General features: G+C 47.2%; 2 protein-coding genes across 2 annotated transcripts; both read right to left on the bottom strand.

Annotated features, from left to right (window-relative positions):
• Positions 1-933: 933 nt before the first annotated feature.
• glo1 (glyoxalase 1) lies at positions 934-10,687 on the bottom strand. Its single transcript, NM_001030374.1, is given in 6 exon segments — positions 934-2,855; positions 3,676-3,765; positions 5,197-5,261; positions 6,667-6,807; positions 7,323-7,405; positions 10,456-10,687. Coding segments are annotated over 6 exon segments (555 nt in total). The 5' UTR covers positions 10,543-10,687; the 3' UTR covers positions 934-2,766.
• Positions 10,688-18,340: 7,653 nt separating this feature from the next.
• On the bottom strand, positions 18,341-20,362 carry LOC116410892. The gene is made up of 5 exons (XM_031902436.1): positions 20,192-20,362; positions 19,607-19,792; positions 19,343-19,414; positions 19,133-19,213; positions 18,341-18,871 (listed from the first exon to the last, which is right to left on the bottom strand). Exons 1-5 carry the CDS (start codon positions 20,237-20,239, stop codon positions 18,488-18,490), a joined length of 771 nt encoding a protein of 256 aa, XP_031758296.1. The 5' UTR covers positions 20,240-20,362; the 3' UTR covers positions 18,341-18,487.
• Positions 20,363-27,515: the final 7,153 nt, after the last annotated feature.

Here is a 27,515-nt window from a genome sequence, read left to right as displayed (position 1 = left end):
AATGCAGGATTCTGCGGGAGAAGCTCTGACCGTATTGCTTTAATCCCAGGTAATGGTGTAAATGTTAGTCAGTGCCACATAGATCAGTACTATTCTTGAAGGGCTAGTTCATCTCTACATTAACCTTTAGTATGTTATAAAATGGCCTAGCAACTTTGCAATTGGTCTTAATTTTTTCATATTTTTTAAATTATCTGTCTTCCTTCCCTCTACACCTTTTCAGCTTTCAAATGGGGGTCACTGACCCCGGTAGCTAAAAAACTTTTTCTGTGAGGCTCCAGTTTTATTGTTGTTACTTTTTATTCCTTATCTTTCTATTTAGCCCCTTTCTAGTCATTTTCAAGTCTCTCATTTAAACCACTGCCTGGTTGCTGGGGTAGACAAGATCCTAGGAGAACAAGAGACCCATAAAACTATGGCACATAGGGATTCCCCTGTACTAAGCACAATTCAGCAGGAACAGCCCCCTAAGTTTGCTCATAGCCTGTACAGAGAGATACCATAAAACTATGGCACATAGGGATTCCCCTGTACTAAGCACAATTCAGCAGGAACAGCCCCCTAAGTTTGCTCATAGCCTGTACAGAGAGATACCATAAAACTATGGCACATAGGGATTCCCCTGTACTAAGCACAATTCAGCAGGAACAGCCCCCTAAGTTTGCCCATAGCCTGTACAGAGAGATACCATAAAACTATGGCACATAGGGATTCCCCTGTACCAAGCACAATTCAGCAGGAACAGCCCCCTAAGTTTGCCCATAGCCTGTACAGAGAGATACCATAAAACTATGGCACATAGGGATTCCCCTGTACTAAGCACAATTCAGCAGGAACAGCCCCCTAAGTTTGCCCATAGCCTGTACAGAGAGATACCATAAAACTGGCAGACACACATTCCCATGTACATAAATGATAACAGGAAGCAGAATGTTTGTATTAAACCTTTTATTTGGCATAAAAAAATCCAATTTGATCACATGATCTCAGTCAATCAAGGTTTAACACTGGTTCCTAACGAAGGCACTAATTGTAATATCACGCTATACGGCAATACCATCAAATTCAGTAATACTGGGGTGCGGTAATTTTCCCACAGTGCTGTAAATGGATGGCAGAGAGTGGAAAGGTTGGTATTAACACTTTATATACCAGTGGCTGTACATTTGCCCCCAGGGACCACACAGAAATGCAGATATTAAAGGGACAATCACCCATGTAACACAAGAGGGAGAAAGTCACATTAAAGGGGTTGTTCATCTTTGAGTTAATTTGCAATTGGTCTTCATTTTTTATTTATAGTTTTTCAATTTTTGTTCAGCAGCTCTCCAGTTTGGCGTTTCAGCAGCTATTTGGTTGCTATGGCCCATATTACCTTAGCAACCAGGCAGTGGTTTGAATGAGAAACTACATTTATTTATAGGAGAAAACCTGAATATAAAAAAAGTTATATAAAGTACCACTAAAACTGGAGCCTCACATAGCAGTAATTTATTGGCTGCCGGGGTCAGTGACCCCCATTTGAAAGCTGCAAAGTGTCAGAAGAAGAAGGGAAATAATTAAAAAAATATAAATAATGAAGACCAATTTAAAAGTTGCTTAGAATGGGGCATTTTATAATATACTAAAAGTTAAATGTGACCCACCCAGGATGCTCGGGGTGGGGTCCCCCTATACTGTGCGCCTCGAGGGAACCACTGAAAGAACTGCTGCCATGATTATAGAGGGATTTATAGCTGATAGACTGACTGCGTTCTTATTGGATCCCATGGTAGTGCAGCCAAACAGCCCCCCCTACTGGGAAATGGTAGTGTATTCACTAGAACATGTGCAAAGTTATACTCTTTAGTGATATAGCTGGCTGCACCGGGCATGGTTTGGTTCTATCCAATGGGCTGGCAGTGTGGGCTGCAGGGTTCCCAGAATGCAGCCAAATACCCCAAGAATACATTGTCCATAGGAATTGGTTGGATGTAGCCAAATCAGCCAATGTGTGGCCTGTTTGTCAGATCTGACTGGCTGTCACCCCAGCACTTACAGTAAAGGGATAGTTCACTTTTAAATTAACTTTAAATATGATGTAGACATTGATATCCTGAAACAATTTGCCATTGGTCTCCATTTCTTATGTTTTTTCAGTTATTTAGCTTTTTGTTCAGCAGCTCTCCGTGTGGTATTTTAGCAGCTATCTGGTTGCTAGGGTCTTATTGACAATAGCAATCAGGCAGTGGTTTATATGAGATGAAAATATGAATAGGGGATGGACTGCATAGAAAGATAAGTAATAATAAAACTGGAGCCTCACAGAGCAATAGGTTTTGGCTGCCGGGGTCAGTGACCCCTATTTGAATGCTGCAAAGAGTTGGAAGCAAAAGACCAATTGAAAAGGTGCTTAGAATTACCCATTCTCTAACATATTAAAGGTTAAAGTGAACAGCCAAAAAATTGCCCAAAATAGGGTAAATACTTGTCTATTCCAAGGAAAAAATAAACACACTTTCTGTTTGTGCCACTAGTGGCTCTGTGCTAATTTCTGGAGCAGGTCTGGCAATCCAGCCGCCTAAACCGTTACCCCATGAGGGTCAGGGGGTAATTAGGGAGGCCGGGGTCGTGCCACTCCTGCTCCAGGAGTAACAGGGAAGCAGCTTGGTGAGAAGCATTTCAGGGAAAGGAGAATAAGCGCATAATAAACATTATTTATTTCTAAAATTCCTCACGGAAATGAACACTTTCTGTATGCGCCAAACAGCCGCCATATTATTGCCGTTAGATGATAGACAGCATGGTATTGGGGCTGAGAATCTCGATCCAGTATCCGTCAGGGTCTTGAATGAAGGCCAATCCTTTCATTTTGCCTAAAGAATAAGCACAAACACCAGTGAATGTAATAAAGTGCCGCCCCCCCATTAACACGGGGGGTAAAATGTATATGCGGGGGGGGGTCTGATCACCTTCCCCTCTGTGGTTCCCCCATGTTGTGGCAGCTCAGCCTTGTGGGTACTGGCAGATACACATCATTTATCAGGTTAATTAAATCAGGTGGGGATCGATTAACTGCACGAACTGGTTACACCTGATGTGTAAAATTGCTTTTGGGGTGGGGCTGCGGGTTGAACGTTTATCAAAACAAACTGCTGGATTTTGTGCGATATCCCTCACTTCTAGGTGCATTTTACTATCAGTGAGTTATGTTAGGCCTTACAGTTAGCCGACTTACTTACTGACCTCCAAGTTGTGCCCCCCATGGCGTTGTACCCTAGGGAGCCACCCACTCTACCTACCCCTCGTTCCAGCCCTGCCTGCACGTATATGTTATAGTTACTCTAATAATGAGGGTACATCTAAAACATATAAACAGGAGCTCCATCCCATTGCGATTGGGAAAGGACCTATACAAGTCAGGCAGTCGGGGCAGAGAGAGCAGAGAGCCCCCCCCCCCCCCCCCCCCAGCCCTGAGCAGCAGGTAGCACCCCCCCCCCCCCCCCCAGCCCTGAGCAGCAGGTAGCACCCCCCCCCCCCCCCCAGCCCTGAGCAGCAGGTAGCACCCCCCCCCCCCCAGCCCTGAGCAGCAGGTAGCACCCCCCCCCCCCAGCCCTGAGCAGCAGGTAGCACCCCCCCCCCCCAGCCCTGAGCAGCAGGTAGCATAAAACCCTTATAATAAATCAATATTCTCACCATCATCTGGTTTCTTTACAAAGGTGACGCCGAGTTCCTCAAATCTCTTACAGGCAGCGTAGACATCTGGCACTGCCAGGCCAATGTGCCCTAACAGAGAGAAAACACAGAGGGGTCAGTATTGCTGCTAGGCAGGGCTCGGGGCCCGAGTTCAATTCCGGGCAGGACACTTATCTGCAAGGAGTCTGCATTGTGTCTGGTTGGGTTCTTACATTCCAAATATGTACAGGCAGGTTAATTGGCTCTTGGTAAATGGACCATTGTATGTGCATATGGACTTTAGATTGTAAGCTCCATGGGGCAGGAACATATATATAAAATTTCTAAAGTGGTCCTAAACATGTTAGCATTATATAAGGATGATAATAATAACAGCCCCGCTGAGGCCACTCACTAGGCAATTGGAGCAATCTGTGTGTGGGTGGCTGCTGTGAGATAAAAATCTGGATTGTTTCCAAGACCCCCAAGCAAAAATGCAGGTGGGTGGGGCATTGAGCCACATTTGGTCAGGGCCCCCATTTAGCTCAAAATAATACATGGAAAAACAATGGTGTAGCAGCCAATCAGGTATGCAGCCCACAATATCTGGGTAAGGATAGATATATATATATATATATATATATATATATATAGATATAGATATAGATATAGATATAGATATAGATTATATATATATATATATATATTATATATATATGCACAGTCCACATCTCACCCCTAATCAGCCTTATGACAAAGCTTACAGAATGATAGAGAAGACACACAGAGCTACTAGTAGCAGCTACTAAAACAGACAGTGCTGATCATTTACTGATAATTGTCTCTACGTGTGTCTATGGCAGGGGATTTTCTGGGGTTTAGTAGCCGTGACAAGTAGCTGCTACTAAGTAGCTCAGTGTGTCTTCACCCTTAGGCAGGGGTCCCCCCAGGGCTCTACTGCTCTAAGCCAATGGGCCTGAGAGATTGAACTGTGTGAGTAATACACTGTATATAACACTATAAGGGTGCAGACACACGGAGCTACTTGTCACGGCTACAAAACCCCAGACAATCCCCTGCCATAAACAATACTGAGAATATCCTCTGCCAAACACACATAGAGACAATTATCAGTAAATGACCAGCATTGTCTGTTTTAGTAGCCGTGACAAGTAGCTGCTACTAGTAGCACTGTGTGTCTTCCCCTAATACTGTGTGTGGGGAAGAATACTTGCAGTTTATTATTTCTGCAATAAAGCTACAGATTTAATCATTTATAGAAATATGTAAAATGAGCACCCGTTAGGTACAACTGCATCCTGGGTGCAGCTCCATTTAAAGGGACCCTGTGTTTTACTGTGTGTAGTAAAATGCCCCATCGGTCATGGCCCTTTAAAAAGTCAGTTGCAGTGACTAATCACAGTGACTAGTGACTTTCTCGCCATAGATTAGATCATAATTTACTGCAACTAGTCGCTGCAATTTTAAAGAGTTGCGGCCATTTTTATAGCTGTGGAGCATTCACCCATTACTGTTACTCACCAAATCCCCGGGGGTCGGAGTTGCCATTGTGATACGGCTTCTCGTCATTTTCTGTTCCCCAGTTGCTGTCAGGCAGAAACACAAAATGAGATTCAACGTGGCAGGATGAAGAAGATCCAATTTCGTGTTTACAATAAACAAGTTGTAGCTTCCTGCAAGTCTCTATTATTCAAGGCCGAGCGTGCCGGGGTTGGTTATGGCAGAAGGAACAAGGAGGGGATTTGCCCCCCCATCACCGGAGGGGCTTCTTGGGGAACTAGATATACAATATAATCCTTTGTATTTATAACAAATGTGAGATTGTGTGTGACCCAGAGGGGCCCCCAGGCAGGGATATCCCAGGAGAATATATTGTATAAGGTTTTTATTCACTCACAATAGTGTTTGTCACCTTAGGGTGAAGACACACAGACCTACTAAAATGTGAGCTCTTGCGAGTGAGGTCCTCCCCCAAGTGTCTCCAATTCTCATCCAAATGTAACTGTAACCCAATTCTGTGAATCGTTTATATGTATACGTTAACTGTTCTGTCTTTTGTACCCCTCTATTCTGTAAAGCGCTGCGTAAACGGATGGCGCTATATAAATAATAATAATAATAATAATAGCAGCAGCTACTTGTCACGGCTACTAAAACAGACAATGCTGATCATTTACTGATAACTGTCTCTATGTGTGTTTTAGCAGAGGCAATTCTCAGTATTGTCTATGGCAGGGGAATTCCGGGCATTTAGGGCTCTGGCACACGGTGGAGATTAGTCGCCCGCGACAAAACACCCTGTTCGCGGGCGACTAATCTCCCCGAGTTGCCATGACCCGCCATCCCGCCGGCGAACATGTAAGTCTAATCTCCCCCGTGTGCCAGAGCCCTTAGTAGCCATGAAAAAGTAGCTGCTACTAGTAGCTCTGTGTGTCTACACCCTTAGGTTGAAAACACACGGAGCTACTTGTCAGGGACCCGGCTCCCCTGGCCAGCCCTTGGGAAACTGTCAGCCCTGCTTTATTTCCAGCTAACCGGACCTTGAGTTTTGGAGACACAAGGTGCTGGGATTCACCAGTAACATCACTCAGGGTCACTTTGCTAACCCATAGGTTAATGCCCCACACAAACCACCCTCTTCCCATTGGGCAGCAGCAATTTCCCTACAAACCTATGGGAGGTGGTGCAGGGGCTTCCAGCACAGCCTGGTGCGACATTAGCCTATAAAGAGGCACTCACTCTTAGGGTGAAGACACACAGAGCTACTTAGTAGCAGCTACTTGTCACGGTTACTAAACCCCAGATAATCCCCTGCCATAGACAATACTGAGAATTGCCTCTACTAAACACGTAGAGACAATTATCAGTAAATGATCAGCATTGTCTGTTTTAGTAGCTGCTACTAATAGCTCTGTGTGTCTTCACCCTTATACAGAGGAGCAGGAATTATCCCAATGAAACACATTATTCCCATTAGGCAGCAAAGCTTACTGTGTGAGCTCGAGCGTCGCCTTCCGCGAAAATGTCCAGGCCGTTCTCTCATTCACGTCCGCCGGGATATCCTTCTTGTCCTCGTAGGCCATGAAGTAGAGCGAGAATTTCATAGATGGGAAGTCAAATTTCTGAAGGAGGCTGCAAATACCATGAGAAAGAGCTTGAATGAATAGTGAAACCCGGTATGTTTCAGAATGCCCTATTCCTAGCAACTTTGCCATTGGTCTTCCTTATTCATTTGTTATAGTTTTTTAATTATTTCCCTTCTTCTTCTGACTCTTTGCAGCTTTCAAATGGGGGTCACTGACCCCGGCAGCCAAACCCTATTGCTCTGTGAGGCTCCAGTTTTATTGTTACTTTTTATTCCTTATTTTCCTATTCAGTCCCTCCACTATTCATATTTCAGTCTCTCATTAAAACTACTGCCCGGTTGCTATGGTAAATAAGATCATAGCAACCAGATAGCTGCTGAAAAAACAAACTGCAGAACTGCTAATCAGAAAGCGAAATAAATGAAAAAAAAAAAAAGACGACCAATTGCAAATTGTCTCAAACTATCAAAGTCTACATCATACTGAGAGTTTATTTAAAGATGAACAACTTCCCCCACACATTATATACAAACTGCCCATTGTAACGAACCCTCTACTCACGTCATTCCTAGAACATTTGTGTAAAATTCCAAGGACTTTTTGGGGTCTTTTATCCGGAGCATCGTCTGTTGTAGCATAAAATCCTAGAAAAGCAGCAATTACCCAGAAATTACTGTCTGTGTCGCAGGGATAACGTGATTTATAACTTGTGATTTATATTTACAGTTATTAAAGGGACAGAAATACAGATATAAGGGATAATGTACCCCCTACTGTAAATGATAAGGATATTAGCAGTCACTGAGGGGTTCTGTGCCCCCCATATAAGGACACAAGGCTGCAGGCTGAGTTATACAGGGAACTCTGAGTATCACTCATGTATTATAAGGGATAATGTACCCCCTACTGTAAATGATAAGGATATTAGCAGTCACTGAGGGGTTCTGTGCCCCCCATATAAAGGCACAAGGCTGCAGGCTGAGTTATACAGGGAACTCTGAGTATCACTCATGTATTATAAGGGATAATGTACCCCTACTGTAAATGATAAGGATATTAGCAGTCACTGAGGGGTTCTGTGCCCCCCATATAAAGGCACAAGGCTGCAGGCTGAGTTATACAGGGAACTCTGAGTATCACTCATGTATTATAAGGGATAATGTACCCCCTACTGTAAATGATAAGGATATTAGCAGTCACTGAGGGGTTCTGTGCCCCCCATATAAAGGCACAAGGCTGCAGGCTGAGTTATACAGGGAACTCTGAGTATCACTCATGTATTATAAGGGATAATGTACCCCCTACTGTAAATGATAAGGATATTAGCAGTCACTGAGGGGTTCTGTGCCCCCCATATAAAGGCACAAGGCTGCAGGCTGAGTTACACGGGGCAGGAATGCGCAGCTCTCGCACAGACATGTTGCTGATGGAATGACACCAATCAGGTGAAACACTTATCAGCTGAGGGGCATTAGGAAACCAGTAAATACCCCTCCCTACAATAAGATCCTACTGAGCCCTAAAACAACAGACACAGCCCATATAAAACTCACAAACTTGACAAAATATTATAAGAATGTGGGTTATTTCAGCCCCCGGTTATACAGGGAAACAGCCTGTAATTCCAGTAACAGTGAGTGCAACGCGGGGTTTGAGCCCCAAGCGCAGGGGCAGTAACAGAACGACCGGGTATTAAAGGAAAATGAAAGTAAAGTTCAGAAACAGATCCAACCAATGGCATGACAGGGATATATACCCCCCGGCAGGGCACACTGACAGGGATATATACCCCCCCGGCAGGGCACACTGACAGGGATATATACCCCCCCGGCAGGGCACACTGACAGGGATATATACCCCCCCGGCAGGGCACACTGACAGGGATATATACCCCCCGGCAGGGCACACTGACAGGGATATATACCCCCCGGCAGGGCACACTGACAGGGATATATACCCCCCCGGCAGGGCACACTGACAGGGATATATACCCCCCGGCAGGGCACACTGACAGGGATATATACCCCCCCGGCAGGGCACACTGACAGGGATATATACCCCCCCGGCAGGGCACACTGACAGGGATATATACCCCCCCGGCAGGGCACACTGACAGGGATATATACCCCCACGGCAGGGCACACTGACAGGGATATATACCCCCACGCGGGGCACACTGACAGGGATATATACCCCCACGCGGGGCACACTGACAGGGATATATACCCCCACGCGGGGCACACTGACAGGGATATATACCCCCACGCGGGGCACACTGACAGGGATATATACCCCCACGCGGGGCACACTGACAGGGATATAGGGGGGGTGTAACAAACACACAGGGGTATAGGGGGGGGTAACAAACACACAGGGGTATAGGGGGGGTAACAAACACACAGGGGTATAGGGGGGGTAACAAACACACAGGGGTATAGGGGGGGTAACAACACATAGGGGGGGGTAACAAACACACAGGGGTATAGGGGGGGGTAACAAACACACAGGGGTATAGGGGGGGGGTAACAAACACACAGGGGTATAGGGGGGGGGTAACAAACACACAGGGGTATAGGGGGGGGGTAACAAACACACAGGGGTATAGGGGGGGGTGGTAACAAACACACAGGGGTATAGGGGGGGGTAACAAACACACAGGGGTATAGGGGGGGTAACAAACACACAGGGGTATAGGGGGGGTAACAAACACACAGGGGTATAGGGGGGGGTAACAAACACACAGGGGTATAGGGGGGGTAACAAACACACAGGGGTATAGGGGGGGGGGTAACAAACACACAGGGGTATAGGGGGGGTGGTAACAAACACACAGGGGTATAGGGGGGGTGGTAACAAACACACAGGGGTATAGGGGGGGTGGTAACAAACACACAGGGGTATAGGGGGGTGGTAACAAACACACAGGGGTATAGGGGGGGTAACAAACACACAGGGGTATAGGGGGGGGTAACAAACACACAGGGGTATAGGGGGGGGTAACAAACACACAGGGGTATAGGGGGGGTAACAAACACACAGGGGTATAGGGGGGGGTAACAAACACACAGGGGTATAGGGGGGGGTAACAAACACACAGGGGTATAGGGGGGGGTAACAAACACACAGGGGTATAGAGGGGTAACAAACACACAGGGGTATAGTGGGGGTAACAAACACACAGGGGTATAGGGGGGGGTAACAAACACACAGGGGTATAGGGGGGGTAACAAACACACAGGGGTATAGAGGGGGTAACAAACACACAGGGGTATAGGGGGGGGGTAACAAACACACAGGGGTATAGGGGGGGTAACAAACACACAGGGGTATAGGGGGGGGTAACAAACACACAGGGGTATAGGGGGGGTAACAAACACACAGGGGTATGGGGGGGGGGTAACAAACACACAGGGGTATGGGGGGGGGGTAACAAACACACAGGGGTATGGGGGGGGGGTAACAAACACACAGGGGTATGGGGGGGGGGGGTAACAAACACACAGGGGTATGGGGGGGGTAACAAACACACAGGGGTATGGGGGGGGGGTAACAAACACACAGGGGTATGGGGGGGGGGGTAACAAACACACAGGGGTATAGGGGGGGTAACAAACACACAGGGGTATGGGGGGGGGGTAACAAACACACAGGGGTATGGGGGGGGGGGTAACAAACACACAGGGGAGACTCAGACCTTAGTGAGGGGGTGCGGGTCGCTGCACAGACTATAGGCCGCCTCATCGCTCAGACCCTGCAGCTCCGGTTGCTGTTCGGCCGCCATCGCTCTGCCCTGTCACACGGAGCCGCTCAGGTGCTGTTACTGGGCGTCAAATAGGGGTGAGTGGGCGGGGCCAGGGTAGTCACATGGTGCCGGGGAGGGGACTCAGTTGGCAGGTTGTGAAGTTACAGGAAAGTGTGAAGTGTCGGAGCAGCTGCAGCATCTCTCAGAGACTCATGGGCGGCTTTTCATGGAGGCTAAGCCCCCCCGCCCCCCCGGTACTTTTATTTCTCAGAAACCCTTTACTGACTGGAGCTTATTAAACCAACGCTCTTTTCTGCAGGGTCGGCTACTGCTCTTCTCTGACTGGGTATGCCTGCTTGCAGCTTCTCCAATCAGAGTGCAGCTCATTTTTACAGACAGTTAAGCCGACCAATCAAGCGCCTAGAATGGGGCGGGGCTGGGGAGATTACAGGAACTGAGGCCCTTTAGGAAGTAAAGATTTATAAGCAGGAGCTGGAAGCCCTTACCTGCTCTCCTCACTGAGGCTGCTGGGTATCCCCTCTCTGTCCCCACTACTACTGTATAGGGGCTGGGGGCTGAGTAACCCTTGTTGGTTCCCTGCTCTCCTCACTGAGCCCCGGCTGCTGGGTATCCCCTCTCTGTCCCCACTACTACTGTATAGGGGCTGGGGGCTGAGTAACCCTTGTTGGTTCCCTGCTCTCCTCACTGAGCTCCGGCTGCTGGGTATCCCCTCTCTGTCCCCACTACTACTGTATAGGGGCTGGGGGCTGAGTAACCCTTGTTGGTTCCCTGCTCTCCTCACTGAGCCCCGGCTGCTGGGTATCCCCTCTCTGTCCCCACTACTACTGTATAGGGGCTGGGGGCTGAGTAACCCTTGTTGGTTCCCTGCTCTCCTCACTGAGCCCCGGCTGCTGGGTATCCCCTCTCTGTCCCCACTACTACTGTATAGGGGCTGGGGGCTGAGTAACCCTTGTTGGTTCCCTGCTCTCCTCACTGAGCTCCGGCTGCTGGGTATCCCCTCTCTGTCCCCACTACTACTGTATAGGGGCTGGAGGCTGAGTAACCCTTTTTGGTTCCCTGCTCTCCTCACTGAGCCCGGCTGCTGGGTATCCCCTCTCTGTCCCCACTACTACTGTATAGGGGCTGGGGCTGAGTAACCCTTGTTGGTTCCCTGCTCTCCTCACTGAGCCCCGGCTGCTGGGTATCCCCTCTCTGTCCCCACTACTACTGTATAGGGGCTGGGGGCTGAGTAACCCTTGTTGGTTCCCTGCTCTCCTCACTGAGCTCCGGCTGCTGGGTATCCCCTCTCTGTCCCCACTACTACTGTATAGGGGCTGGGGGCTGAGTAACCCTTGTTGGTTCCCTGCTCTCCTCACTGAGCCCCGGCTGCTGGGTATCCCCTCTCTGTCCCCACTACTACTGTATAGGGGCTGGGGGCTGAGTAACCCTTTTTGGTTCCCTGCTCTCCTCACTGAGCCCCGGCTGCTGGGTATCCCCTCTCTGCCCCCACTACTACTGTATAGGGGCTGGGGGCTGAGTAACCCTTGTTGGTTCCCTGCTCTCCTCACTGAGCCCCGGCTGCTGGGTATCCCCTCTCTGTCCCCACTACTACTGTATAGGGGCTGGGGGCTGAGTCAGTAGAGGTCAATAAGGCCGTGTATACTTTTGAAAACAGAACTTTTTTAATGAAAGTAATTTTTTTTATAAAATGACTCCCCACATAATCATAACCCCATCTTCATAGAATAGATGAGTAGAATTGAGAATGAGGGGAACTGTAACACAGAGAGACCCCCCCCCCCCCATTCCTGCCCAGTTCCCATTGAAGTCAGTGAGAAATGCAGGGAGTAATTGTTAATATTTATAGCAGCATGTAATTCCCTAATGTGTCTGTAGCCCCGCCAAGCTACACTGCCCCAATGTCCCCCTCCAACTGTGCCGGGGTGCTGGGATTATAGGGAAATGTCACATTATTCCTTCTCCCCGGGGCTCAGCATAGGCCCCAGTACTCCTGCACCCCCTAACCCCCTCCCCAGCAGGCCCAGACTGGCAACATGCAAGGAGCTGCTGTAAGATGCCCCCAAAATGCCCCAGTGCAGCTCATTATAACCCCCAGTGCAGCTCATTATAACCCCCAGTGCAGCTCATTATAACCCCCCAGTGCAGCTCATTATAACCCCCCAGTGCAGCTCATTATAACCCCCAGTGCAGCTCATTATAACCCAGTGCAGCTCATTATAACCCCCAGTGCAGCTCATTATAACCCCCCAGTGCAGCTCATTATAACCCCCCAGTGCAGCTCATTATAACCCCCAGTGCAGCTCATTATAACCCCCCAGTGCAGCTCATTATAACCCCCCAGTGCAGCTCATTATAACCCCCAGTGCAGCTCATTATAACCCCCCAGTGCAGCTCATTATAACCCCCAGTGCAGCTCATTATAACCCCCCAGTGCAGCTCATTATAACCCCAGTGCAGCTCATTATAACCCCCCAGTGCAGCTCATTATAACCCCCAGTGCAGCTCATTATAACCCCCCAGTGCAGCTCATTATAACCCCCAGTGCAGCTCATTATAACCCCCAGTGCAGCTCATTATAACCCCCAGTGCAGCTCATTATAACCCCCAGTGCAGCTCATTATAACCCCCAGTGCAGCTCATTATAACCCCCAGTGCAGCTCATTATAACCCCCAGTGCAGCTCATTATAACCCCCAGTGCAGCTCATTATAACCCCCAGTGCAGCTCATTATAACCCCCAGTGCAGCTCATTATAACCCCCAGTGCAGCTCATTATAACCCCCCAGTGCAGCTCATTATAACCCCCCAGTGCAGCTCATTATAACCCCCAGTGCAGCTCATTATAACCCCCAGTGCAGCTCATTATAACCCCCCAGTGCAGCTCATTATAACCCCCCAGTGCAGCTCATTATAACCCCCCAGTGCAGCTCATTATAACCCCCCAGTGCAGCTCATTATAACCCCCCAGTGCAGCTCATTATAACCCCTCAGTGCAGCTCATTATAACCCCCAGTGCAGCTCATTATAACCCCCCAGTGCAGCTCATTATAACCCCCCAGTGCAGCTCATTATAACCCCCCAGTGCAGCTCATTATAACCCCCCAGTGCAGCTCATTATAACCCCCCAGTGCAGAAGGGAAGACAAGCCGGGGTGTGTAGCACCCACTGACTGAGTTGATAGCGATTCTCCGGCCCCTCTATCTGCCCCCTGCATGTCTCTGGTTGCTACGCTCACACTCAGGGTGCAACTGAGCTTGTGTAGCCCCCGTGGGATGCGCCATAGGGAGATGTGATAATGTCGGATTCTGGGACAGAGGCCAGGACAATAAATACCCTGGATATAAGCCCAAAGCGCAATACAGTTGCCATCTATGGGGAGCGACAAGGAGTAAGGAGGTGAGTGAGTGGGGGGATAAGGGGAAGGCACAGAGGAGACTATTCTGATGCTCAGGGGGGCTGATTAAAGTGATACTGACACTTCCTTATCACTCTGATGTCACTTCCAACCCCCCCCACCCCACCCCCCACCATCACCAGCTCCTTTTCACATTACCCATAAGCGATGCTAAACCTTAAAGAACAGTAATGCCAAAAAATGAAAGTGTATAAAAGTAACTAAATTATAATGTGCTGCTGCCTGCACTGGTAAAAGTTGTGTGTTTACTTCAGAAAGTCTACTATAATTTATATAAATAAGCTGCTGTGTAGCCCCGGGGGCAGCCATTCCTGCACTGGTACAGCTGGGGTGTTTGCTACAGAAACCCTACTATAGTTTATATAAATACCCCGCTGTGTAGCCCCGGGGGGCAGCCATTCCTGCACTGGTACAGCTGGGGTGTTTGCTACAGAAACCCTACTATAGTTTATATAAATACCCCCGCTGTGTAGCCCCGGGGGCAGCCATTCTGCACTGGTACAGCTGGGGTGTTTGCTACAGAAACCCTACTAATAGTTTATATAAATACCCCGCTGTGTAGCCCCGGGGGCAGCCATTCCTGCACTGGTACAGCTGGGGTGTTTGCTAACAGAAACCCTACTATAGTTTATATAAATACCCCCGCTGTGTAGCCCCGGGGGCAGCCGTTCCTGCACCGGTACAGCTGGGGTGTTTGCTACAGAAACCCTACTATAGTTATTATAAATACCCCGCTTGTGTAGCCCCGGGGGCAGCCATTCCTGCACCGGTACAGCTGGGGTGTTTGCTACAGAAACCCTACTATAGTTTATATAAATACCCCGCTGTGTAGCCCCGGGGGCAAGCCATTCCTGCACTGGGTACAGCTGGGGTGTTTGCTACAGAAACCCTACTATAGTTTATATAAATACCCCGCTGTGTAGCCCCGGGGGCAGCCATTTCCTGCACTGGTACAGCTGGGGTGTTTGCTACAGAAACCCTACTATAGTTTATATAAATACCCCGCTGTGTAGCCCCGGGGGCAGCCATTCCTGCACTGGTACAGCTGGGGTGTTTGCTACAGAAACCCCTACTATAGTTTTATATAATACCCCGCTGTGTAGCCCCGGGGGGCAGCCATTCCTGCACTGGTACAGCTGGGGTGTTTGCTACAGAAACCCTACTATAGTTTATATAAATACCCGCTGTGTAGCCCCGGGGGGCAGCCATTCCTGCACTGGTACAGCTGGGGTGTTTGCTACAGAAACCCTACTATAGTTTATATAAATACCCCGCTGTGTAGCCCCGGGGGCAGCCATTCCTGCACTGGTACAGCTGGGGTGTTTGCTACAGAAACCCTACTATAGTTTATATAAATACCCCCGCTGTGTAGCCCCGGGGGCAGCCATTCCTGCACCGGTACAGCTGGGGTGTTTGCTACAGAAACCCTACTATAGTTTAATATAAATACCCCGCTGTGTAGCCCCGGGGGCAGCCATTCCTGCACTGGTACAGCTGGGGTGTTTGCTACAGAAACCCTACTATAGTTTATATAAATACCCCCGCTGTGTAGCCCCGGGGGCAGCCATTCCTGCACTGGTACAGCTGGGGTGTTTGCTACAGAAACCCTACTATAGTTTATATAAATACCCCGCTGTGTAGCCCCGGGGGCAGCCATTCCTGCACTGGTACAGCTGGGGTGTTTGCTACAGAAACCCTACTATAGTTTATATAAATACCCCGCTGTGTAGCCCCGGGGGCAGCCATTCCTGCACTGGTACAGCTGGGGTGTTTGCTACAGAAACCCTACTATAGTTTATATAAATACCCCGCTGTGTAGCCCCGGGGGCAGCCATTCCTGCACTGGTACAGCTGGGTGTTTGCTACAGAAACCCTACTATAGTTTATATAAATACCCCCGCTGTGTAGCCCCGGGGGGCAGCCATTCCTGCACTGGTACAGCTGGGGTGTTTGCTACAGAAACCCTACTATAGTTTATATAAATACCCCGCTGTGTAGCCCCGGGGGCAGCCATTCCTGCACTGGTACAGCTGGGGTGTTTGCTACAGAAACCCTACTATAGTTTTATAAATACCCCGCTGTGTAGCCCCGGGGGCAGCCATTCCTGCACCGGTACAGCTGGGGTGTTTGCTACAGAAACCCTACTATAGTTTATATAAATACCCCGCTGTGTAGCCCCGGGGGCAGCCATTCCTGCACTGGTACAGCTGGGGTGTTTGCTACAGAAACCCTACTATAGTTTATATAAATACCCCGCTGTGTAGCCCCGGGGGCAGCCATTCCTGCACTGGTACAGCTGGGGTGTTTTGCTACAGAAACCCTACTATAGTTTATATAAATACCCCGCTGTGTAGCCCCGGGGGCAAGCCATTCCTGCACTGGTACAGCTGGGGTGTTTGCTACAGAAACCCTACTATAGTTTATATAAATACCCCGCTGTGTAGCCCCGGGGGCAGCCATTCCTGCACTGGTACAGCTGGGGTGTTTGCTACAGAAACCCTACTATAATTTATATAAATACCCCGCTGTGTAGCCCCGGGGCAGCCATTCCTGCACTGGTACAGCTGGGGTGTTTGCTACAGAAACCCTACTATATTTATATAAATACCCCGCTGTGTAGCCCCGGGGGCAGCCATTCCTGCACTGGTACAGCTGGGGTGTTTGCTACAGAAACCCTACTATAGTTTATATAAATACCCCCGCTGTGTAGCCCCGGGGGCAGCCATTCCTGCACTGGTACAGCTGGGGTGTTTGCTACAGAAACCCTACTATAGTTTATATAAATACCCCGCTGTGTAGCCCCCGGGGGCAGCCATTCCTGCACTGGTACAGCTGGGGTGTTTGCTAACAGAAACCCTACTATAATTTATATAAATACCCCGCTGTGTAGCCCCGGGGGCAGCCGTTCCTGCACCGGTACAGCTGGGGTGTTTGCTACAGAAACCCTACTATAGTTTATATAAATACCCCGCTGTGTAGCCCCGGGGGCAGCCATTCCTGCACTGGTACAGCTGGGGTGTTTGCTACAGAAACCCTACTATAGTTTATATAAATACCCCGCTGTGTAGCCCCGGGGGCAGCCATTCCTGCACTGGTACAGCTGGGGTGTTTGCTACAGAAACCCTACTATAATTTATATAAATACCCCGCTGTGTAGCCCCGGGGCAGCCATTCCTGCACTGGTACAGCTGGGGTGTTTGCTACAGAAACCCTACTATAATTTATATAAATACCCCGCTGTGTAGCCCCGGGGCAGCCATTCCTGCACTGGTACAGCTGGGGTGTTTGCTACAGAAACCCTACTATAGTTTATATAAATACCCCGCTGTGTAGCCCCGGGGGCAGCCGTTCCTGCACCGGTACAGCTGGGGTGTTTGCTACAGAAACACTACTATAATTTATATAAATACCCCGCTGTGTAGCCCCGGGGGCAGCCGTTCCTGCACCGGTACAGCTGGGGTGTTTGCTACAGAAACCCTACTATAGTTTATATAAATACCCCGCTGTGTAGCCCCGGGGGCAGCCATTCCTGCACCGGTACAGCTGGGGTGTTTGCTACAGAAACCCTACTATAGTTTATATAAATACCCCGCTGTGTAGCCCCGGGGGCAGCCATTCCTGCACCGGTACAGCTGGGGTGTTTGCTACAGAAACCCTACTATAGTTTATATAAATACCCCGCTGTGTAGCCCCGGGGGCAGCCATTCCTGCACTGGTACAGCTGGGGTGTTTGCTACAGAAACCCTACTATAATTTATATAAATAAGCTGCTATGTAGCCCCGGGGGCAGCCGTTCAAAGGAGAAAAGGCACAGGCACATAGCAGATAACAGATAAAACACTATTGTATTCTACCAAGCTTATCTGTTATCTGCTATGTAACCTGTGCCTTTTTTCCTTTTTTTCAGCAGGAATGGCTGCCCCCGGGGCTACACAGCAGCTTATTATATAAATTATAGTAGTGTTACTGTAGCAAACACACCAGTTTTACCAGTGCAGGGCAACAGTGCATTATATTTTTATTACTTTAAAGCTCTTTCATTTTTTAGTGTTACTGTTCCTTTAAGCCAAAGCTGCAGCAAAATATACGGATGACAGTTTCCAACATTCATGGCTCAGACAGCGCCCCCTATAGGAAAGCTCCGAAACGACTAACAGGAATTTAACCAATCGTTTCTCTTGGCTCCTTCACTAAGTATATCCCTCATTTACTGACATGCCACTGAGATCTCACTGCCCATAAGCAGCCAAACAAACTGACTCCCCCAAAGAATTGGACTTTCCCCCCGGAATATGGCTGTAACGCATCATAGTGCGAGGGGTAAAGAGCGAAACCATGAAACCCAGATCCGTTCCATTCCCGGCGCTTCTCTAGAGAGAAAAAGATACATCTCCCATCTGAATTTTTATTCTTAATATTTTATTACTAATCAGTAACAGTAACAGTCTTATTCTAGAAAATGTTGTTGTGATGGTGGCCCTGCTGGGCAGGAACAGCCTGGAGAAGCTCCTCCCTCCCACCCACTTCTCTCTATGGCTCCACCTCCTCCTCAGAATTCTCCTTGCAAGCATTGGCAGAGGAACTGTTGGAGAAGCTGCTTGAATTCCTTCTCCTCTTCTCCCGTCATTGTTCCATTGCTCTTTGTTTTCTGGGGTCTCTTTTCTGAGTGAGACCCTCGGGGTTCATGAGCCTCAGACTGGCGCCGCTTCTTCCTCATCTTAGCGCTTCTAGGCTCCTCCCTCTTTTGGCTTTTTCTGCTACTAAGTCCTGCTTCTTCCTCCATGTTATCATGGGTTGGAGCAGGACTTTGTGGCCCTTCGCTCTCTCTCCCAGCGGGGCCCTCGTCTCTGTCCTTTTCTGGCTTCTTTCTGCCGGACCAGCGGCCATAACAGAACTCCAGTAGATAGGCAATGAGTTCTGGTACCAAGAAGCCCTACATGAAAGGAGAGAGAGAGACTCAGTACCAAGAACATTCTTTAACCCAAAGGGAATGGTTCCATTATTCCCCATAGATGTTTCCTATGGAACAGAACTTTATTCCCTTTATAATATTCATCGATTCTATAGAGAGAACAACTCAGTAGCAGTCGATGGGATCGAGTAGGAAAGTCCGATTCCAGAGGAACTCGCTGATACCCAGTCTGACTTACATACTGAATTGTTTCCTAATGAGCTCGTTATTCTAACGACTTACCATAAGGACTCCTCCCACGCTCGTTCCATTCGCAGTATCTCTGATGAGGGGCTCAATATAAGGTGCAATTGGGAGGAACTCCTACAACAGAAGGATATGAGAGCGTCAGTCGGACCCTCACTAACATATCAGTACATCAGTGTCGGGCAAGTAAAGCCATTCTGACCCGTTTGTGTCAGACCCGCTATGTATATGATATTCTCCTCTTACCTGAAGGATGGCGCTGCTCAGCTCTGGGTTAGTGAGCTGACTCTCTATAGGAGGGATGGGACACAGCAAGCCCTGCAATAGGAAATAATCACTTACTGACTCAGTAAAACACAAGATAACATATTAGTAATTGCCATAACATTCTGCCCTGTATAGAGTCACATGGTACTGAGCACTGGGTTTCTGGGTTATTTGCCCCACGTTACGCCCTTTTGTGCATCAGTAACACGGAAATAAACAAATGAAAGACAAATAGTGACTTACATCACATCTTATATCCTGAGGGATTAGTAGCACAATGGGCCTGGGCTTCTCCTGTACCAACGGGGCATCGCTGCTCTCTGCATAACTGCCCCTTTCAGCTGGCACGGGGCAAACTGGCCAGGACTCCGTGTAGCCTGCAATTTCCCTATAAGAATATTCCTTGGAATCTTGTTTGATGTCTCGTTCCTGTAAGAGAAATACGAGTGGGTCGGATGTTTGGGGCATTTGTTTGTATTTATTTCCTGGTATTTATCCAGTATTTATATAGTTCTGACACGTTACACAGGGCTTTACAGGGATTATACATCAGTCCCTGCCCCAGTGGGGCTTGTAACAATGGGTATAAGAGCCGTATATATGTGCCCTAGAGAGATCTGGCCAATTCCCATTGGGGGGGCCCATACACGGGCAGATAAACTGCTCAATCAGTCTGAGGGACTCAGCAACTTATATCTGCCCCTGTATGGGGCATCTTTACCATTAAGCACTAAACTGGCACATTAGGAAATAACACTAATAACTGGGACCCATAATGGTTCTGATCCAATTCTGATATATGAACCCAGTAACATGAATAGAACTTACATATAAAAATCCGGTAAAAATCACAAGAGTGAGGATTAGTGACTTCATGGCTGAAAGATATCACTAATCTGACAGTGCAGCTGTGAGCAGCCCTTATACCCACTGGGCACATTGTGATGTCATCACTCCTAACCATTGTGATGTCAGCACCAACAGTCATGGTCAAGTGACTCCAGCTCTGGGGTTTGTTTACTTTACCTAAACAGCTTAAATACAAAGCCCCTTTTTATGTTCCCAACAAAATAAATAGAACTCATCAGTAAATTAAATGTAGTGAAATTGTCAGAGTTTTAATTTATTACAACAGGAAGGCGGGGCCTCCATCTAAGGAGGAGGGGATTACATAATTGAGGGGTACCTGGGATTACCCCCCCCCTCTATAACTGGACACATAATGAATCCATAACCTGCAGTCTAATCAGCCATTTATACAGGAGCGTGTTGCACAGAAACCAATGCAGTCTGCAGCAGCCATCTTATTTTCTGATTACTGGTTACGTACCTGTGACAATTATAGAGTTAATTATCATGAAGTGGAGTAAAACATTACCGGTAACGTTGTTCATAGCAGCCAATCAGATGCTTTCCTTTGGTTTTCTAACTGTTACAATTTAACTGCTGATTGGTTGCCCTGGGCAACAGCACCGGTAATGCTTCACTCCACTTTATACACAGCATGATAAATATACCCCTTAGTGTATGAGGAGCTCTCAGCTCTTGTTGAACTACAACCCCACAATAAGTCACACAAAGCTGCCTCTGTGCTGCGTATAGTGCCCAATAGTGTGTGTAATACAGGGGCAGGAACACTAGGTGGGGGTGTTGCACTACGTTGGATTTCTGTGGCACATATTAAAGGATTTCTTCTTTTAATTTAATAGTTTTCTGTCCAGATATTCAGTTTGGTTCCCAAACTCCATAGATAAAATGAAAATACCCTCCTCTCCCCAGGGTAATGATTGCCTCAGGGCCGCATTGCGCCCCCTGTAATACCAACCCTGGGGTACACGTGTCACTGGCAATGTGTGTACAGGTATGGGACCTGTTATCCAGAATGCTCCAGATAAGGGATCTTTCCGTAATTGGCCATACCTTAAGTCTACTAAAAAATCATTTAAACATAATTTAAACCGAATAGGACTGTTCTGCCCCCAATAAGGGGTAATTATATCTTAGTTGGGATCAAGTACAGGTACTGTTTTATTATTACAGAGAAAAGGGAATCATTTAACCATTAAATAAACCCAATAGGGCTGTTCTGCCCCAATAAGGGGTAATTATATCTTAGTTGGGATCAAGTACAGGTACTGTTTTTATTATTACAGAGAAAAGGGAATCATTTAACCATTAAATAAACCCAATAGGGCTGTTCTGCCCCAATAAGGGGTAATTATATCTTAGTTGGGATCAAGTACAGGTACTGTTTTATTATTACAGAGAAAAGGGAATCATTTAACCATTAAATAAACCCAATAGGGCTGTTCTGCCCCAATAAGGGGTAATTATATCTTAGTTGGGATCAAGTACAGGTACTGTTTTATTATTACAGAGAAAAGGGAATCATTTAACCATTAAATAAACCCAATAGGGCTGTTCTGCCCCAATAAGGGGTAATTATATCTTAGTTGGGATCAAGTACAGGTACTGTTTTATTATTACAGAGAAAAGGGAATCATTTAACCATGAAATAAACCCAATAGGGCTGTTCTGCCCCAATAAGGGGTAATTATATCTTAGTTGGGATCAAGTACAGGTACTGTTTTATTATTACAGAGAAAAGGGAATCATTTAACCATGAAATAAACCCAATAGGGCTGTTCTGCCCCCAATAAGGGGTAATTATATCTTAGTTGGGATCAAGTACAGGTACTGTTTTATTATTACAGAGAAAAGGGAATCATTTAACCATGAAATAAACCCAATAGGGCTGTTCTGCCCCAATAAGGGGTAATTATATCTTAGTTGGGATCAAGTACAGGTACTGTTTTATTATTACAGAGAAAAGGGAATCATTTAACCATGAAATAAACCCAATAGGGCTGTTCTGCCCCAATAAGGGGTAATTATATCTTAGTTGGGATCAAGTACAGGTACTGTTTTATTATTACAGAGAAAAGGGAATCATTTTTAAAAATTAGAATTATTTTCTGTCTATTAGAGATGACCTTTCCATAATTCGGAACTTTCTGGATAATGGGTTTCCGAATAATGGATCCCATACCTGTATAATGCACAGGTATGGAGGAGGAAATATGGGATGTTCTGCAGAAACACTGTTTACTTTATCTATGGCCAAAACAATCAGCTTGGTCAATGGGTTTCTAAATACAATCGGAACCTTTGATTCTGCGTCTGTTGGGTTGTTCCCTGTGCAACCTGAATCTCATTAAATGTGCATTTAAAGGGGAACTAAACCCTGCGGCACAGCGCGGCTCAACCAAACGTTACTCAGCTGTTGCCGGACTACAATACAGAATACAGAATAATGTAACATATAATGAAGGGTGAGGCATGCTGGGAGCTGTAGTCCAGCAACATCAGGGTTGTATTCTTAAAGCAATATTGCCCAATAAAACTGCATTAAAATGCAAGAAATCCCCCAATGAGAATCCCAGCTGATGTGAGTAAATCCGGCTCCCTGTTCTCTGTTCCTGCAATTGGAGTTGGGAGCAATAAGCACAGTTTCCCAGCACTGAACAAGTCTGTCCCTTTATCCCCATGTCTGATTCCTGTGCCATATAATGACGGGAAAATGCCATCATTATCTCTATATGTAAGGTACCAGCAAGGGGCCTGACACAGTGCTGGGAATCAGCATTCTCATTGGTCACTTCTCTTGCACTTATAATCACATGTTGCTCAGTAGAAGGCTCATTGGGGAATTTCCTTGCAGCTATAATTACGTTTTTCGACACCTTCTATAGCAACACTAGGGGGCGCCGTGGGGCAGCGTTATGGTTGGGTTTATATCCCCTTTAATCTGTGGGGTAACTATAGAGGGGGCAGTCCCTGCATGGGTCCCAGGGAACAGGGGGGCTGTGAGGGGGCGGTTTGCACCACTGTGGGTCAGCAATGATTGTGGGGGGCTTTGCAGGGGGGTCCAAGGCTCCCAAATTTTTATCACTACAATGAATCCAAACTTTATCTTAAGTTTTATTGCTGAGTCGGACCTGGCAACGTTTCCAAGCAACAACCGCTGTGTATATTTGGGTTTTAAGTACCAGAATCCATTACTGTCAAGCAGGAACAGCCCCAGGCAAGACATTAGCCCCCCCTGTTGGTGCCGTTACAGTTGCACCTTAACTACAAATCATTGATCCGAGGAACCGGTCATATTTCTTATGAAAAATGCAAAGTCGCGTCTGCAGCGCAACGACTCGGGGGTCACGGGGTATAAATCAATGCGCGACCCCCCCGGGCTACAGAACATGTAACATTCGGGTCGGGGACAATTGATACTTTCATTAAAACACGGAAAGTAAGTGGTTCTGATAAATGAGCAACAGACTGGGGTTGAACTGGTGCCAATGGGGCCCCTCACTCCTCTGACATCAGAGCTTACAATCTAAACGGCTGAGGGAGACTGAAAGATATAATGGGGGGCGGGTTATCTAATGATAAATCTCTAATATTTCATTATTACTAATGTAATAAATGGTGCCTGCAGTCTAAAGCTGCTAATATCGCAGAAACCACTAAAAATGAGAATTCACGTAAATTGCCAAAGTGCTCAGAGGCACAGTACGAATAAATTATAATTATGCAAATATCCCCCTTACCAGCTGCCAGAATGGGTTGTACCATGACATACGGGGGGGGGGGGCTTATCTCTCTCATACAGCGACGTCGGCATGTACAACTCAACAACGTGTTTCATCTGTACAGAATAGTAATTAAGTGGCAGTTTGTTATTCCTCCTGCACCATAAATTGGCTCATAAACCTAACGACTTCCTACGGGAGAGACGCACAGAGACAGTGATACATGTAATTAATCTATTCCCTAATGAGTGATCAACTGTCAGTTACACTCCCTGCTGAATTGTGCTTAGTACAGGGGAATCCCTATGTGCCATAGTTTTATGGTATCTCTCTGTACAGGCTATGGGCAAACTTAGGGGGCTGTTCCTGCTGAATTGTGCTTAGTACAGGGGAATCCCTATGTGCCATAGTTTTATGGTATCTCTCTGTACAGGCTATGGGCAAACTTAGGGGGCTGTTCCTGCTGAATTGTGCTTAGTACAGGGGAATCCCTATGTGCCATAGTTTTATGGTATCTCTCTGTACAGGCTATGGGCAAACTTAGGGGGCTGTTCCTGCTGAATTGTGCTTAGTACAGGGGAATCCCTATGTGCCATAGTTTTATGGTATCTCTCTGTACAGGCTATGGGCAAACTTAGGGGGCTGTTCCTGCTGAATTGTGCTTAGTACAGGGGAATCCCTATGTGCCATAGTTTTATGGTATCTCTCTGTACAGGCTATGGGCAAACTTAGGGGGCTGTTCCTGCTGAATTGTGCTTAGTACAGGGGAATCCCTATGTGCCATAGTTTTATGGTATCTCTCTGTACAGGCTATGAGCAAACTTAGGGGGCTGTTCCTGCTGAATTGTGCTTAGTACAGGGGAATCCCTATGTGCCATAGTTTTATGGTATCTCTCTGTACAGGCTATGGGCAAACTTAGGGGGCTGTTCCTGCTGAATTGTGCTTAGTACAGGGGAATCCCTATGTGCCATAGTTTTATGGTATCTCTCTGTACAGGCTATGGGCAAACTTAGGGGGCTGTTCCTGCTGAATTGTGCTTAGTACAGGGGAATCCCTATGTGCCATAGTTTTATGGTATCTCTCTGTACAGGCTATGGGCAAACTTAGGGGGCTGTTCCTGCTGAATTGTGCTTAGTACAGGGGAATCCCTATGTGCCATAGTTTTATGGTATCTCTCTGTACAGGCTATGAGCAAACTTAGGGGGCTGTTCCTGCTGAATTGTGCTTAGTACAGGGGAATCCCTATGTGCCATAGTTTTATGGTATCTCTCTGTACAGGCTATGGGCAAACTTAGGGGGGCTGTTCCTGCTGAATTGTGCTTAGTACAGGGGAATCCCTATGTGCCATAGTTTTATGGTATCTCTCTGTACAGGCTATGGGCAAACTTAGGGGGCTGTTCCTGCTGAATTGTGCTTAGTACAGGGGAATCCCTATGTGCCATAGTTTTATGGTATCTCTCTGTACAGGCTATGGGCAAACTTAGGGGGCTGTTCCTGCTGAATTGTGCTTAGTACAGGGGAATCCCTATGTGCCATAGTTTTATGGTATCTCTCTGTACAGGCTATGGGCAAACTTAGGGGGCTGTTCCTGCTGAATTGTGCTTAGTACAGGGGAATCCCTATGTGCCATAGTTTTATAGTATCTCTCTATACAGGCTATGAGCAAACTTAGGGGGCTGTTCCTGCTGAATTGTGCTTAGTACAGGGGAATCCCTATGTGCCATAGTTTTATGGTATCTCTCTGTACAGGCTATGGGCAAACTTAGGGGGCTGTTCCTGCTGAATTGTGCTTAGTACAGGGGAATCCCTATGTGCCATAGTTTTATGGTATCTCTCTGTACAGGCTATGAGCAAACTTAGGGGGCTGTTCCTGCTGAATTGTGCTTAGTACAGGGGAATCCCTATGTGCCATAGTTTTATGGTATCTCTCTATTCAGGCTATGGGCAAACTTAGGGGGCTGTTCCTGCTGAATTGTGCTTAGTACAGGGGAATCCCTATGTGCCATAGTTTTATGGTATCTCTCTGTACAGGCTATGGGCAAACTTAGGGGGCTGTTCCTGCTGAATTGTGCTTAGTACAGGGGAATCCCTATGTGCCATAGTTTTATGGTATCTCTCTGTACAGGCTATGGGCAAACTTAGGGGGCTGTTCCTGCTGAATTGTGCTTAGTACAGGGGAATCCCTATGTGCCATAGTTTTATGGTATCTCTCTGTACAGGCTATGGGCAAACTTAGGGGGCTGTTCCTGCTGAATTGTGCTTAGTACAGGGGAATCCCTATGTGCCATAGTTTTATGGTATCTCTCTGTACAGGCTATGGGCAAACTTAGGGGGCTGTTCCTGCTGAATTGTGCTTAGTACAGGGGAATCCCTATGTGCCATAGTTTTATAGTATCTCTCTATACAGGCTATGAGCAAACTTAGGGGGCTGTTCCTGCTGAATTGTGCTTAGTACAGGGGAATCCCTATGTGCCATAGTTTTATGGTATCTCTCTGTACAGGCTATGGGCAAACTTAGGGGGCTGTTCCTGCTGAATTGTGCTTAGTACAGGGGAATCCCTATGTGCCATAGTTTTATGGTATCTCTCTGTACAGGCTATGGGCAAACTTAGGGGGCTGTTCCTGCTGAATTGTGCTTAGTACAGGGGAATCCCTATGTGCCATAGTTTTATGGTATCTCTCTGTACAGGCTATGGGCAAACTTAGGGGGCTGTTCCTGCTGAATTGTGCTTAGTACAGGGGAATCCCTATGTGCCATAGTTTTATGGTATCTCTCTATTCAGGCTATGGGCAAACTTAGGGGGCTGTTCCTGCTGAATTGCGCTTAGTACAGGGGAATCCCTATGTGCCATAGTTTTATGGTATCTCTCTGTACAGGCTATGAGCAAACTTAGGGGGCTGTTCCTGCTGAATTGTGCTTAGTACAGGGGAATCCCTATGTGCCATAGTGTTATGGTATCTCTCTGATACAAAACACAATCTGCTGCCGACACTCGGACTCCGTTGAACATATACATTTTGGGTTTAATAGATAAAAAGAATATAAATATGAAAATGAAGTTGCTGAATTTTTCATTTGTTTCAATATAAAAGGAATAACATTTTTATAGCGGAACATAAATCCCGAATGGTTGGTAAATGTGGCGGAATGTACCACCTGGCGGCGCCGCTCGCGTTTGGGCCAAATTATCATATTTTAATTACTTTTTGAAATTGGCTGTTTTTAAGTTTTCCTGCTCGGCTGGTTTTATTGTTCTGACAGAAATGTTCCAATCAGAGCGCGGGGGGGAGGGGCCTCGTTCCCTTTATATTAAATGGCAGACGCCGCCAAACTACAGTACGATGAGACGTGGGGGTGTCGGCAGTTAGGGATGTTCTACTGGGGGTACCACTGGGCCGGTTATGGGCTGAGCTCTCCTGCTGATTGGCTGGGAATATGAATGTTAATGAGCATGGCGGTTACATCAAGTTCTGTTTTGGGGGGCTGTTCCCCCGCCCTCTTTGTTAAAGGGAAAGTTCACCTTTAACTTAATATCTAAATATTAAATGTTATAGAATGGCC

Source organism: Xenopus tropicalis, chromosome 5 (assembly GCF_000004195.4).
Source record: "Xenopus tropicalis strain Nigerian chromosome 5, UCB_Xtro_10.0, whole genome shotgun sequence".
Taxonomy (NCBI): domain Eukaryota; kingdom Metazoa; phylum Chordata; class Amphibia; order Anura; family Pipidae; genus Xenopus; species Xenopus tropicalis.
This window is presented reverse-complemented; position numbering and strand designations above follow the sequence as displayed.